Raw genomic sequence first — 14,721 nt, 5'->3', positions numbered from 1 at the left:
CCTCATTGTATTCCCCTCCCGGAGATCTCATTGAGGGGAAGCTTTAAATCTGGAATATTGTAAAAGAGGTCCATCCCATGAATGTCTGTGGAAGTAATTCCAGTGGTGGTTTCCCACTGCCTTCCACTGTCCTCCACATCCTGTCAGCTCACTGACCCAGTTTCCTGCTGGGGTTGGTTACCCAACCTTCAACTGGGTTGCTCAGCTCAACAGGGGCACCATGTGTAGGTAGGATTGTGGAGAATTGAGGTGGGAGAGGCTAGGAGAACTCTCTTGTTGATTTATTGTATTTGCATCTCACCCCCATTTTTAGTCACAGCTGCAAGGTTGTAGCAGTGACTCCCCCAAGTCATCTCCCAGTAATGCAGAAAAAGGACTGAAAAATTCCAACTCTGCTGGTATTGATGGTGTCCCTGCAACAACCTTGAAGAAGAGTGCATCAAACCTAACTGAAATACTTACACACTTATGGGACTGCTTACTCCAGGCAGGTACTTTCCCTGATGTATTGAAAACATCTAAAGTCATTCCAGTATATTAAAAAAAGCAAGAAAGATAACGTAGATAACTACAGATGCACCACAATGTCCTCCTGCATTTCAAAAGTATTAGAAAAAATTATGTATGACATACATATGAAATTTGTAAATAAAAATAATATCCTATGCAATGAACAACCTGGAATCAGAAATAAGAGGTCAATGACAACTGCTGTTTATGAGTGCAATTCCATATTAAGGCTGATGGACAAGAAACAGGAATCAATAGGAGTATTTATTGACCTGTCAAAAGCTTTTGACATGGTGGACCATAAGATTCTGCTCTCAAAGCTTGAAAAATATGGAATTAGAGGTGTGTTCAACAGCTAGATCAGTTCTTTCCTGAGCAAGCGTAGGAAAGGCAGTGTGCATCAAACACATAAATATTCACCTAAAAACTGTATCTGAACACTTATCAGACTTTAAACAAATTAAATATGGTGTACCCCAAGGATCAGTAATGGGACCAAATCTGTTCCTTCCATATACAAATGATCTCAAATGTGGATGCACATAAAACATTCATATTTGCAGATAACACCACAATTCTACTAAAATGAGACAGGAAAAAACAATTACAATAATCGCAAATGTGGATGCACATAAAACAATCATATTTGCAGATGACACCACAATTCTACTAAAATGAGACAGAAAAGAACAATTACAATAATCACAAAGCAACTTAGCAGCCAGGCAGAGTAATCAGCTTGTAATAAAGAGCAAAAAGACCATTGCACTAAAATTCAATAATGCTCCAAACAAGGAAATGTTTATCTCAATCATCTCCATCAATGATGAACTAGTGAGTACCAGTACTGAAACCAAATTCCTAGGGCTTTGGCTGCACAGTGATGTTAAATGGAACATGCATATTGCATACCTTAATTCAGACCTGAGCAAGACATGTTACCTTCTTTACTCACTAAAATATGCTGAAGTGAGAAAAACAGTAATGAATGCATACCATAGCTACTTCCATTCTTGCATTAAATATGGAGTCACTTTCTGGGGAAAGTCTAAAACAGGTAATAACACTTTCAAACTACAAAAAAGCGCCACTAGAATCATGTTTGGATGCAAACCTAGAGACTCTTGCAAACCTCTGTTTAAGATATTTGTTATTATTCCATTACCATGTGTAGGAAACCCTTATATTCATTAAAATAAATGTAATAGGTAAGGGCTGCAGACTACAAAAAACTGTGATATATGAGGTGTGGCTAGAAAAAAACCGGACTAGTACTGGTGAAACAATAAAACGAATGCAATAAGGCTGAAAGTCGTGTGACCTGTCACGTGACTCTCGCTCTGCCTACTGCTCGAGTTTCATCTGCCTCCTGCACTCAGTCTGCCCGTGGCGTCTGTTTTAAGTAGTTGACGTTTTGTCTGTGCGTCGGAAAATGTTGAGTGTACAGAAAGAACAGCGTGTTAACATCAAATTTTGTTTCAAACTAGGAAAATCTGCACGTGAAACGTTTGTAATGTTACAAGAAGTGTACGGCGATGATTGTTTATCGCGAACACAAGTGTTTGAGTGGTTTAAACGATTTAAAGATGGCCGCGAAGACACCAGTGATGACACTCGCACTGGCAGACCATTGTCAGCAAAAACTGATGCAAACATTGAAAAAATCGGTAAACTTGTTCGACAAGACAACAAGTCAACTCCTGTTAACTCAGACACTGCTCTGATTGTTAAACGGCGATCTTGTCGAACAAGTTTACCGCTTTTTCAATGTTTGCATCAGTTTTTGCTGACAATGGTCTGCCAGTGCGAGTGTCATCACTGGTGTCTTCGCGGCCATCTTTAAATTGTTTAAACCACTCAAACACTTGTGTTCGTGATAAACAATCATCGCTGTACACTTGTAACATTACAAACGTTTCACTTGCAGATTTTCCTAGTTTGAAACAAAATTTGATGTTAATACGCTGTTCTTTCTGTACACTCAACATTTTCCGATGCACAGACAAAACGTCAACTACTTAAAACAGACGCCACGGGGAGACTGAGTGCAGGAGGCAGATGAAACTCGAGCAGTAGGCGGAGTGAGAGTCACGTGACAGGCCACGCTACTTTCAGCCTTATTGCATTCGTTTTATTGTTTCACCAGTACTAGTCCGGTTTTTTTCTAGCCACACCTCGTATATGATTATTTTAGCAGAAAAAACAAAAATTTACATATAATCCAAATCAACATATTCTGTGCCAGGAAGGTACTTTCCACATGGGAATTAAACTTCATAACAAACTTCCCGAAAACACAAAAGTTGTTACTCAGGTCAAAACCTTTGGGAACTCTCTAAAGTCATACTTACAGCATCACTTCTTGTACTCCACTGAAGAATATTTAAATTTATGAAGTGTGCTAAATACATACTTAATGCATAAAGTGTTTTATCATAACCTTAAATAAATATGCCTAGAGATAACTTTCAGAAGTATACTTGTAATTTGAACTGTCTAATGTCTTACACAAAATATGTGTTTTTAGACAATGGGACCAATAAACACAATACAATATACTTCATATGGGATTGTACATCCCACATCAGTATGTTCGGATGTAAATAAGAAAATGCCAATGTTGATGTCCTTAGGGTAATTCACAGTGAGATGCAAAATATTTATGAAAGTAAGTGTTGCACATCTTTTTATGCTGCAGAATCTCCATAGTAAGTCCCCACACATCAATTTAGTATTTTATCTGAAAATGATGGTTAACGTATTTGCAAGTTAGAAGCATGAGAACTTAACATTGAAAATATGATATTAATTTTTCTCACTAACTTCATTCATTACTTCATGCTAGTAAAACAGTAGTTCACTACAATATTTTCAAGACCAACTATAGCTTGAGTCAGGTATTGTTTTGATTTGATTATTCTCTATTAATGAACTTAATGTGCACTGTAGGGGTGTGCACTACTTGTCGAGTTTTTGCTCATTGTAAATTTGGCATTTATTTCCATGGGCAGATGTTCCTCCCAGCACCAAAATATCACCTTAATTGAAGGAAACAAATAATTTATAACCTACTGTCTACAGGTTGTATTACATCTGTTCTTACTGTTTTGTTAACAGTTTGTTTGTTATATTTCTGAAACAGTATCAATGACCAGTCAAGCGTCCATTTAACCCTTTCAGTCTCAAAATTAAAAAAAAGGGAAAATTTAAAAAATTTTCACTATATTACCCTCTACTAACACAGTAAGCAATGAATAGAAGAAGAAATTGTCAAAAAGAAAATACGCAAATGTTTTAACAAGCGAATTTCCCTTTGGAACATAATTTTAAAATTTTTTACATAATTAACCTTTATTATCATAGCTAGCAATAAATACAGTAAGACATTGGCAAAAAGTAAACATTCAATTGCTTCAGGGAGATGCTTTTACTTTAGAACCAATGGGACATACGATTTTCAAACACCCATCTTTTCGTGTGATCCATTTCAAAACCACTCATAAAAGTATTAGTACACACCCAAATTTATGTTACAATAACTTTAGATATACTTATTTCACTGTCACTGATTTCCCCAATATGGCCATTATAAAAATAACAGCATGTCACAATCTCCTGCAATCATATAGCATACTCTCCATGCTGACTGTTGCTTTGAATATAATGAGTGACTGCTACTATACACTACACTTGTAGAAGTATCTCAGTGGAGCACTAAATGTTTCTGTCTTGCAATAGCATCAGTGGTTTCATGTTAACAGCACTGGTATTTCAAACTAAGTATAATAAAATGGTGGTTTCAGGTAGAAACCACTGGTCCTCAAAAGAGTTAAATTTACTGCTTAAAAATTACACCCTCAATACAGCATGTAGATTTGCTTTAGATATGCTCTTATAAGCTACAACTACATTCATTACATTATATAAATACTGATCAATATTTGTATGTCACCAAACGTATTCTAACTTCAACATACTACTTATGAAACTAGAAACTGAACATCAGCTACCAGCCTTACTGTTTTACCATTCTAAGATTACATTTTCTTAACTAGAGCAAACTATAACCAATTATAGACAATAGCAATGAAGATTGATAACACCATGCAATTTCAAATACGGACGTGTCCAATTCTGACATAAAGAAGTGGATGGTATCTCACCTTGTAATCCATTTGTTCTGAACAGTTGAATACATAGACCATGACACCCATTGCTCTGCCAAGGTCTTTTGTAGTCTCTGTTTTGCCTGTACCTGCAGGCCCAGCTGGTGCTCCTCCCATGATCAAATGCAATGACTGAAAACAATTACAAATGGTGATACTAAATATTGTAATACTGTTATATTACCAAACAAAATCAAGAAAATCATGGTACCAACAAAAGTAGTATATGTCAAAATTATGTTTTTTGGAACTTGTAGCTCATTACTGCAAATGAGTGAGTGGATCAAGGTTACTTGGCTCCTTTCAGTTGTTAGAAAATAAGACAACACACTACTTGGTGACTTCAGCAAAAGATTGGAATTTGTGCCTTCTCTTTTATCCAATTTACTTGTGTCTTTCACCACTAAGTGAGGCTACGCATGCTACAGAAAACATATTAGGTATGTGACCACCTTATGTCTTATGAGAAAACTGGAAAAATAATTTGCTTAGACTTGCTGTTCTCACTAGTAGGTTGCAAACAGTTTTATTTGTAATTACAGGAATTTCTTTACACAAGATTTCTCAAAAAAGTTTAACATCTTTGATTTGCAATTTGTAACAAGACCTGATTTCCTACAGAAAATAGTTTTCATCTCTCTATAGGTTAACAAACTATTAGTAAAAATGAAACATTTGAATACGTTTACCTGGGTCAGTGTGATATAACAACGGTCAGTAAGTGGCGTGATGACTAAACGAGGTGTATTTCCAAGATACTCATGGCCATATCTAAATTGTGCATCGCATATATTGCAAAAACAATCTTTAAATTTCTGATCCCACCTGGAAAAAAAATTTGCAGAAAATGCTGTCAGAACTGCAATCAAAATAAAATAATAGTATCAAGATGTGATTTACGTTAATTTAAAATTAAAAACATATTTAAGCTTCAGTCTTATGCTAATTCATGCAACGAAGGATTCCAAGAAAATTAGGAGTACCAAATACTTAGTATCTGCTTTCAGAGCTGATGAAAATCATACCTATGCCTGAGCTGTGATTGCCATTGGAATGCCGATGCTGATTCAACTTTTTGTTGAATCAGCTTTGCAACAACATCTCTGGAATGAACATCAATTGTACAAATTGTCATAATTTTTTGACGATCCCCTTTTGTGAGATCACCAAGAAGCAATGTTATAAGTACACTCAGCTGCGATATCTGTTGACAAAAAGTAGAAAAAAATGTGATCCAACAAATTTTGTAACACTACTAAAATTGTTTCAAAGACACGTTGACAAAAATATAACTGTTACCTTACACATAATGACTGAGCAGTTTCATGTAAATTGTGGATAACAATTATGAAACAGAAATACTAAGAAACAGTCAATGAAAACACACAAAATTTAATTGTACACTCTAGAAATAACTATAGAGTGCATGGCAGAGAGAGCATTTTGTCACACCATATACATATTAATTAATTGGATAGATAAAAAACCTACTCACCAAGTGGCAACAGAATATGCACATAAAAGACGGTTATAATTGGCAAGCTTTTGGAGCCAGTGACTACTTCTTCAGGCAGAAGGGTTGAAGGGGAAGCAAGAGGGGTGAAGGTAAACTACTGGAGAGGTCTAGGAAAGGGGGTAGATTTCGGGAAAGTCACCCAGAACCATGGGTCAGGGGAGACTTAGCATACAGGATGAGAGGAAAAGACTAACTGTGGGGGGGACTGCATTGGACGAGATTTGAAAACCTGAGAACTTAAACGTGGAAGACAGGGTAATATGCAGACAGGGAGTGAGCTCTGAGCACTATGGGACTTAACTGCTGTGGTCATAAGTCCCCTAGAACTTAGAACTACTTAAACCTAACTAACCTAAGGACATCACACACATCCATGCCCGAGGCAGGATTCAAACCTGCAACCGTAGCGGTCGTGCGGTTCCAGACTGTAGCGCCTTTAACTGCTCGGCCACTCCGGCAGGCAGACAGGGAGTACTTCTTAAACATCAAGCATGAGTTAATACGAGTGAAAAGCTGCAGAGTTGTGAGAAACTGGTGCCGGGCGAAGAATCCAGACAGCGCGTGTAGTGAAACAGGCGCCAAGGTCATGAATGTCATTTTGTAGAGCATGTTCTGCAACAGATATTGCGAGTTGCCAAAATATACCCTCTGCCTATGTGCATTCATCCTAATTGGTAATTTGGTGGTAGCCATGCCGATGTAGAAGGCTGAACAGTGTTTATATAACAGCTGGTATAAGAAATGTGTCATTTTGCAGGTGGCTCTCCCTTTGATAGTATATGTTTCGCCTGTTACAGAGCTGTTGTAATTGGTAGTAGGAGGGTGCATAGGTCAAGTATTGCAACAGGGATGGTTACATGGGTAGGAGCCATAGGGTAGGAAGATGGGTGCAGAAGGAGCATAGGGCCTGACAAGAATATTGCGGAGATTGCGATGGTGACGGGAAGCTGTTCTAAGTGTGGTGGGCAAAATTGCAGACAGAATGGATCTCATTTCAGGGCATGATTTTAGGAAGTCATGGCCCTGTTGAAGTAGTTGATTAACACATTCCAGACCAGGATAATACTGAGTCACCAACGGTGTCCTCTGAAGTTGTTTTTGGAGGGATCAGCAGTACCAGGATTGGATGTGATGGCCCGGGAAATCTGCTTTTTAACTAGGCTGGTGGGGTAATTATGTGCAGTGAAGGCTGAGATGAGAATGGCGATGTACTGCTGTAAAGTTTGCATCAGAATAAATACGTTTGACTCAGATACCAAGGCCATATGGGAGGGAATATTCGACATGGAAAGGATGGCAGCTATCAAAATGTAAGTAGTGTTGTTTGTTGGTATGGTTAATGTGGACTGAAGTGTGTAGCTGGCCTTTGGTGAGGACGAGATCAACATCAAGGAATGTGGCATGGGATTCGGAATAGTAAAATGTGAAATTTTACTGGGAGAAGGTATTTACAGATCCCAGGAATTTTAGCAGGTCAGCCTCATCATGAGTCCATATGATAAAGATGTCATCAATGTATCTAAACCAAACAAGGGGGTGAAGACTTATGGTCCCAGGAAAGCCCGTGCCAAGCAACCCATGAAAAGGTTAGCATAGGAAGGAGCCATCTCGGTTACCATGGTCATACGCCTGATTATAAAGGTGAGTAGGAAGGATGTCATAGATCTGGAATCAGGTTGGCACTGACTGAGGAAATTTTCAGCAGCAGACAAACCATGTATGTGGGTGATGTTGACATAGAGGGGGGTGGGATCAATGGTGACAAGCAATGTGGGTGGTGGGAGTGGGATGGGCACAGATTTCAGATGATCTAGGAAATTGTTGGTATTTTTGATGTAGGAGGGGAGTCTTTGCACTGTTACTATGGGTTGTAAGTGTTGATCACCCAAGACAGATATATGTTCAATGGGTGCTTTGATGCCAGCAACTATAGGTTGGCCAGGATGATTAGGTTTGTGGACCATAGAGAGTAGGGGTTGGGGGTGTGTGGTTTGGGTGGGGTGAGAAATTCTATGGACTGAGCTGTTATTCCTTGTGAGGGGCCTGAGGTTTTAAGGAGGAACTGGAGGTCAGTTTGAATGACAGGGATGGGATCTTGATGGCAGACCCTGTATGTAGAGGTGTGTGACAGCCACTCCGTCGATTTCTAGCTCTTCAAACTGCCCTCTATTGCCATTATGAATCCCGTCTCATATTACATCCATTCCTTTTGAAAACATGCCTTTGCACTATCAAAACTAAAGTACCACATTTTGTTTCTTGAAACCTGCTTGTCCCTTGGAGTTACTCAAAAACGCATAACACTGAAAGTCCCTGTTTCTGGATGCAGTCCTACCCTACACCAGGCCCTTTTATGGTTTCAAATACAACAATCTCTTGCTCTTACATGGCTAATCTGTGACTTATATGACTCAGCAGCCAATTTCCACTCTACCAGAGTTCTCTCCTTCTACAAAACCCTGAAGTTATCTGCCCCGCATGTTTCCTTAAATGGTATCATCTACCAAGCCAACTTCAAACTGCAAGAACATGCCAGACTTCACTTCAAAAAGCTCTCATCTTCTCCTAAACTACCTGAACAGTGGTGTTTCCCTTCCAGCCCTACTACATACAGCTCCCTAAACAGCCACACCATCAGCCACCATTCCTCTCCTACAAACTGAGCTTGGCCAACCTACTTTCCACAACTTTCACCACTACCTGCCAGACCAAGAATAACCCATAATCCCAAGAACCAGTCACAACAGTACAGTGTCCTTAACCTCTCATCCAAAGCACTCTCCCCTCCTGAATCATCTGTATTATCTAAGGGTCTCAGTTTCAGCCCTAAACCTGCACTTCATGATGCTGCTTTGGCAAATGACTTACTTTCCTTCAGAAGTAATATCCATTGAAAATATCACTTTGCTACCCAATCCTAAAACCTTTCCAATAGAAAACCTGACACAGAACCCTGCCTTGAATAGCTCAGACCACGATCCCAACTTGATCACTTTACATGCCACTGTCATTGCCTCCCTTTCCTGTTCCCCACAGTCGTTTAATGAACAAAGTAAGAGCATATGGACTATCAGACCATTTGTGTGATTGGATTGAAGAGTTTCTAGATAACAGAACGCAGCATGTCATTCTCAATGGAGAGAAGTCTTCCGAAGTAAGAGTGATTTCAGGTGTGCCACAGGGGAGTGTCACAGGACCGTTGCTATTCACAATATACATAAATGACCTTGTGGATGACATCGGAAGTTCACTGAGTCTTTTTGCAGATGATGCTGTGGTATATCGAGAGGTTGTAACAATGGAAAATTGTACTGAAATGCAGGAGGATCTGCAGCGAACTGACGCATGGTGCAGGGAGTGGCAATTGAATCTCAATGTAGACAAGTGTAATGTGCTGCAAATACATAGAAAGATAGATCCCTTATCATTTAGCTACAAAATAGCAGGTCAGCAACTGGAAGCAGTTAATTTCATAAATTATTTGGGAGTACGCATTAGGAGTGATTTAAAATGGAATGATCATATAAAGCTGATTGTTGGTAAAGCAGCTGCCAGACTGAGATTCATTGGAAGAATCCTAAGGAAATGCAATCCGAAAACAAAGGCATTAGGTTACAGTACGCTTGTTCACCCACTGCTTGAATACTGCTCAGCAGTGTGGGATCCGTACCAGATAGGGTTGATAGAAGAGATGGAGAAGATCCAACGGAGAGCAGTGCGCTTCGTTACAGGAACATTTAGTAATCGCGAAAGCGTTATGGAGATGATAGATAAACTGCAGTGGAAGACTGCAGGAGAGACGCTCAGTAGCTCGGTACGGGCTTTTGTTGAAGTTTCGAGAACATACCTTCACCGAAGATTCGAGCAGTATATTGCTCCTTCCTACGAATATCTTGCGAAGAGACCATGAGGATAAAATCAGAGAGATTAGAGTCCACACAGAAGCATACTGACATCCTTCTTTCCACGAACAATACAAGACTGGAATAGAAGGGAGAACCAATAGAGGTACTCAAGGTACCCTCCGCCACACACCGTCAGGTGGCTTGCGGAGTATGGATGTAGATGTAGATGCACAAGACACCATACTTCACTAACTCATTAACTATTAAGATTTTTGTATAATTTACTATAATTTTCAATATGGAACTTTTACTCATAAATGGGATATTCCAATGCAGATGCATAAAACTGTTTCATAAAATTTTCTAATTTGTTAACTCACAACATGTTTCATTAACAGAATTACTGTTAAAACTTATATTCCATCCTAAGTTCAAATGATTATGCAGCTTCCAAGATAATAATATATTCATACACGAGTCTTTAAATAGTTGAATGCCACCCAAAATTTTCAATCTAGGACCAGCTATCTCTCACACAACACCTATGCTAGATCTTGAGAAACTGTGACTAATATGGGTTGTGTTAAAATTGTTTCTTGAGTTTACTGCCTATCTCTACAATGTTCACTATTATTGTGTTAACACCCATACAACTGTTCACTGTTAGTGAAGTTCATACTTAACATTTCCATGAAAGATCTTTTGAATGTGTACATATGACCAACATGTATTCATAGTTTATCTAATACACTTTTATCAAGCTGTGACTGTTAATTCTTTTGAACCGATGGATGTTTTTTACTTTGAACGGGTATTGTGTTTTATGCATTTGACATTAAATCATCTTGGTGACTGTCTCAAAGACTTGAATATACATGCTGTTTATGTAATTTCTGCTAACATTGTGTCTAAAAAGAACTGTGTCTTCAGGCAGTTATTATGCTGTTAAACCCATGTTTGTATATAGTGAAGTGAGGAGGCAGAGCACCAGACCATTTGATGTGAAACTTGATCTGGTCATCATAATGTTTGTTGTGGTAATCAATGCGGAAAAAGCCATGTTATTTGGAAATCAGCATAGTATACATAATTCTTGCAATCCTGGAAATCAATTTGCAGCTGTCCTTTGATTTCGGGGTTCCACTACACAGGTAGGCACTGTCGTGCAGTGCATTCACAGATGAAAGACATAAAAGAGTACTTGTCATTACTCCTCTTTGTAAACTGTTTATAGACTAATTTAATCTTTGCTTATCTATTGAAGAAATGTGGATATTTTACAAATGTTGGTGTTGTGTGATTCACAAACATATTTGGACCATTTAAATGCTTTCTAATTAGAGCTATTTATTAGTGAAATATGCCTAGGGATTGGGCTTGTTGTCTAACAGTTAGAAGCTGCAGTGACTGCAGTAGACAAGTTTCAGGCTGCTGAGGAAATCTGCAGCAACAGTGGATCTTTCAGAGTGATGGCTGTGGAATTTCTATGGTCAGCAGAATTGCCTGGAAACCCTGATGCTGCTGTGCCTTCCAATGTGCCTGGACAGTCAAGGGTGAAGTGTGAACAGTGGTAAATCCATGGATCTCTTGGAGGAGGGTAAATATAAGTACTGGCCATACAGTTGCCACTGAGCAGCATAGCAATGGATATGATATGAGGTAGTGTTCAGTGCTGAAAGCAAAATCAAGCTAGTAAGATCCACATCAGTTGTTAGGACAAGGACAATCTTCCTGCAAGGTCTAAAATTGCACAGAGAGAGCAGTTTATCATTCACAGCACCTCTAATGTTGGTGACGGGAGGTGACAGAGTTTCTCACAGAAATTGTAACTAAGTTGAGAATCAAGTCTTAGTATGAAATCAGTATGCTTATTAGCTGTTGCATTCATCTGAGACATGAAAGAGAGTCTGCTTTCAACAGTTGAGCATACTAAGTGTAGCTGTCTGCGAGCCATGACTCACATTAGCAAAAATGATGCCTGTCATCTTGTTTCAGAGGCTATCCTCAGTTGTTCTTGACAAGTGACTGAAGTGATGAATGCTAAAAGCCACGTGGCAAGTGCTTGAGTCAAATTTATTGGAAGAATCTAAGGATGTATATTTCATGTGTGGAAGATGTGTCTTATAAAACCATCATTTGATCAATTGTTCATGTGTCTGTGACCCTTACCAAATTGATCTACTAAATGAGACAGAAAAGATACAAAGAAGCACTGCAAATTTTACCCAAGGTATGTTTAGTTGGTATTTGAGTGTCAAGGAAATGTTAAAAAAAAACTTATGCGGGAGAGACTACAACAAAGGCATTATGGTAACATGGACAGTCCAGTTTACAAAATTTAAAATTCAGGGGTACTAAGTCTTTCTTCTAAACTCAAATGGAACAGAGAATGAGAAAATAATACTAATGCAATATGGAGCTTCTGCCACACACTACCACACACTAGACCATGGCTTGTAGTGTACAGGTATAGATGTACATGTAGCTATGACATGGGCAATTCAATATTTGTAGATTCTGCTATAGAAATCAGTTCTTGAAATTTTTTAACCATGTTTCATGGAATGTTATCTGCATTTCTTTAAGGGCCTGCCAGCTCTGTCAGTTACACAGATATCTCACAGGTCCACAAGCTGGTAGAATAATTTTATAGTCAATAGGAAATAAGCAGCAATTTCTGTTGAACAATAAATTCGTTCATTCATACATTCAAGTATCCAATGCAACGACCAATTCTTACTAGTAATTATTTATCAGAAAAGTACCATAAAACCTTGTACCTCTAGTAAGTCAGAACACCTGGTTTCTGAAACATACAATGAACGACTGTACAATTGGAGTTGTTGTTTAATTTCTAGATATGGTCTTCTAAACCTTTAGAATCCAAATCATACGATTGTAGACGATCCTAAACTGAGTACGGTATTTGCAGACAAGGAATTAATAGTTTGAAATGGATATTCCAGGCAGTATGCAGACTTGAACAAGCAATGTATCTGAGGCATGCATTTAAAACTGTTTATGTTTATTGATAATGATGAGTACAACTGTGTTGGTTTTCAGTAATCATTAATATTAGTATCAATGTTCCAGCATCAACCTGTGTGTTTGGAGGACTTTTTGCTATGGGATTACATGGGTGCATGAGAGCACAGAAGAAACTGAAGATTAACTATTTTCTAGAGTCTTAGCTATCTGTTCCATTATGCAATAGCCAACAGTGAAATTTGACAACATATGGTCAAATTATGTAGGCTGTTGTAATGCACCTTATGGAAGTCATGATTGTCATTTTGAACACCTCAAATTTTTGTTATACACTGTAAGATCTTTACACGAGTAAGAAACTAAATATTAATTTCTGACCATTACATTCTTACCTCAAACTTCTCAGTTTGGGTTCCTCTATCTGTCATTTTGACCCTAAGTGTCTGGGACACACTGTAAGGGTTCTAAATAAATAATCTGTAATTAATGTGTGAACTGATAAATCTTTGCAATGAATATGTATGTCTGACTGTAATAACGAGTCATGATCTAAATGGTGTCTTACATGTGAATATATGACATAACATATAACAAAGTGGCAAAATAAAGGGACTGACGAGGTACTGAACTAAAGATACAGCTGCGAGATGAATGATGATTTCTTCACATTTGAAGCCCTCAAACTGGGCAATGCAGCACCAGCCATCATTTGGTACCATCCTTGATTGCTCGTTCACATTGTTAGTTTGAGAAATGGTTTATACTGATTGTTTATAGTAGTACATTCTGTAATTACTTGTGCCCTATGCCACTTAAAGACAATGGAAATGAGACAGTTACAGAAAGATAACTAGAAAATTTGGAAAGGAAATGGAAGAAGGAAAGACTCATGGTTAATAAATTTAAGTACAACAATAGATGATTGTAAAACAGGTGCTAACATAGACCGCAAATATTACTAGGAGAGAAGTTGGATCAATTGAGAGTGCCTGCCTACACAATTTGGATTGTCATACAGTACAAACAATATGATGACATTGCCACTGAGGCAACACACAAGTAAACAAGAAACATGGTATGTCTTCATGGGTTGCAGATCTGACACTTACAGTGACTTCAATTATGACAGCAGCTACTATGCCTGTGACAAATTGTTAAAGTTCCAGCACTGGATTAGAACCATTTTCAGCAGAAATGGAGAAGTAGTGTTGATTTTTTGATCAGTTCTAGGCATCTGAGTATAGTAATCCTTCAGTTTTGAATACTGACAGGCATTTTTTCCTCCAATGGTTCTTGGAGGGCAGGGCAAAACTTGTGGTTGGAACAATACCAACAATAGCCTGTTTGTATGAGAAAACAAAACAAATATTGGTTTCTTGATATGGAGGCAAAAGTCATGCAATTCAGGGGCATATGGATTACCTTGATTCTATTAAACTAATGGGACATGCATAAAGAGGTATCCTGAATGCTTCATACCTCTGATGTAATGAAGTATACAAGTATTTTGAGGTATATGGGAGAATGTAGACAACTATTCTTCATTTGTATTCTGAAGATATTACTCACCAGTGGATTACTTATAACAGATAATATACCTTAAAGTTACATTACAAAGCTAATGGAAGTTTTGAATGATGAGGTGGAGGGAACTATCATCCACTCAATAAGAGACTGCACCACTTCAGATACACTG

The 14,721-nt window shown here is 38.3% G+C and overlaps 1 protein-coding gene across 1 annotated transcript in view; it reads right to left on the bottom strand.

Moving 5' to 3' along the window:
* LOC126417102 (dynein beta chain, ciliary-like) overlaps nucleotides 1-14,721 on the bottom strand; it is a 739,775-nt gene that overhangs the window by 317,758 nt on the left and 407,296 nt on the right. Inside the window, exons 25-27 of the mRNA XM_050084997.1 lie at nucleotides 5,702-5,880; nucleotides 5,366-5,501; nucleotides 4,674-4,808 (exon numbers count right to left, since the gene is read on the bottom strand). Of these exons, the coding sequence (XP_049940954.1) occupies nucleotides 4,674-4,808; nucleotides 5,366-5,501; nucleotides 5,702-5,880 (450 nt within the window). The remainder of the gene's footprint in view (nucleotides 1-4,673; nucleotides 4,809-5,365; nucleotides 5,502-5,701; nucleotides 5,881-14,721) is intronic.

Source organism: Schistocerca serialis, chromosome 8 (genome assembly GCF_023864345.2).
Source record: "Schistocerca serialis cubense isolate TAMUIC-IGC-003099 chromosome 8, iqSchSeri2.2, whole genome shotgun sequence".
Lineage (NCBI taxonomy): Eukaryota > Metazoa > Arthropoda > Insecta > Orthoptera > Acrididae > Schistocerca > Schistocerca serialis.
The sequence above is the reverse complement of the archived record's forward strand: the minus strand, read 5'-3'. Positions and strand labels throughout refer to the sequence as shown.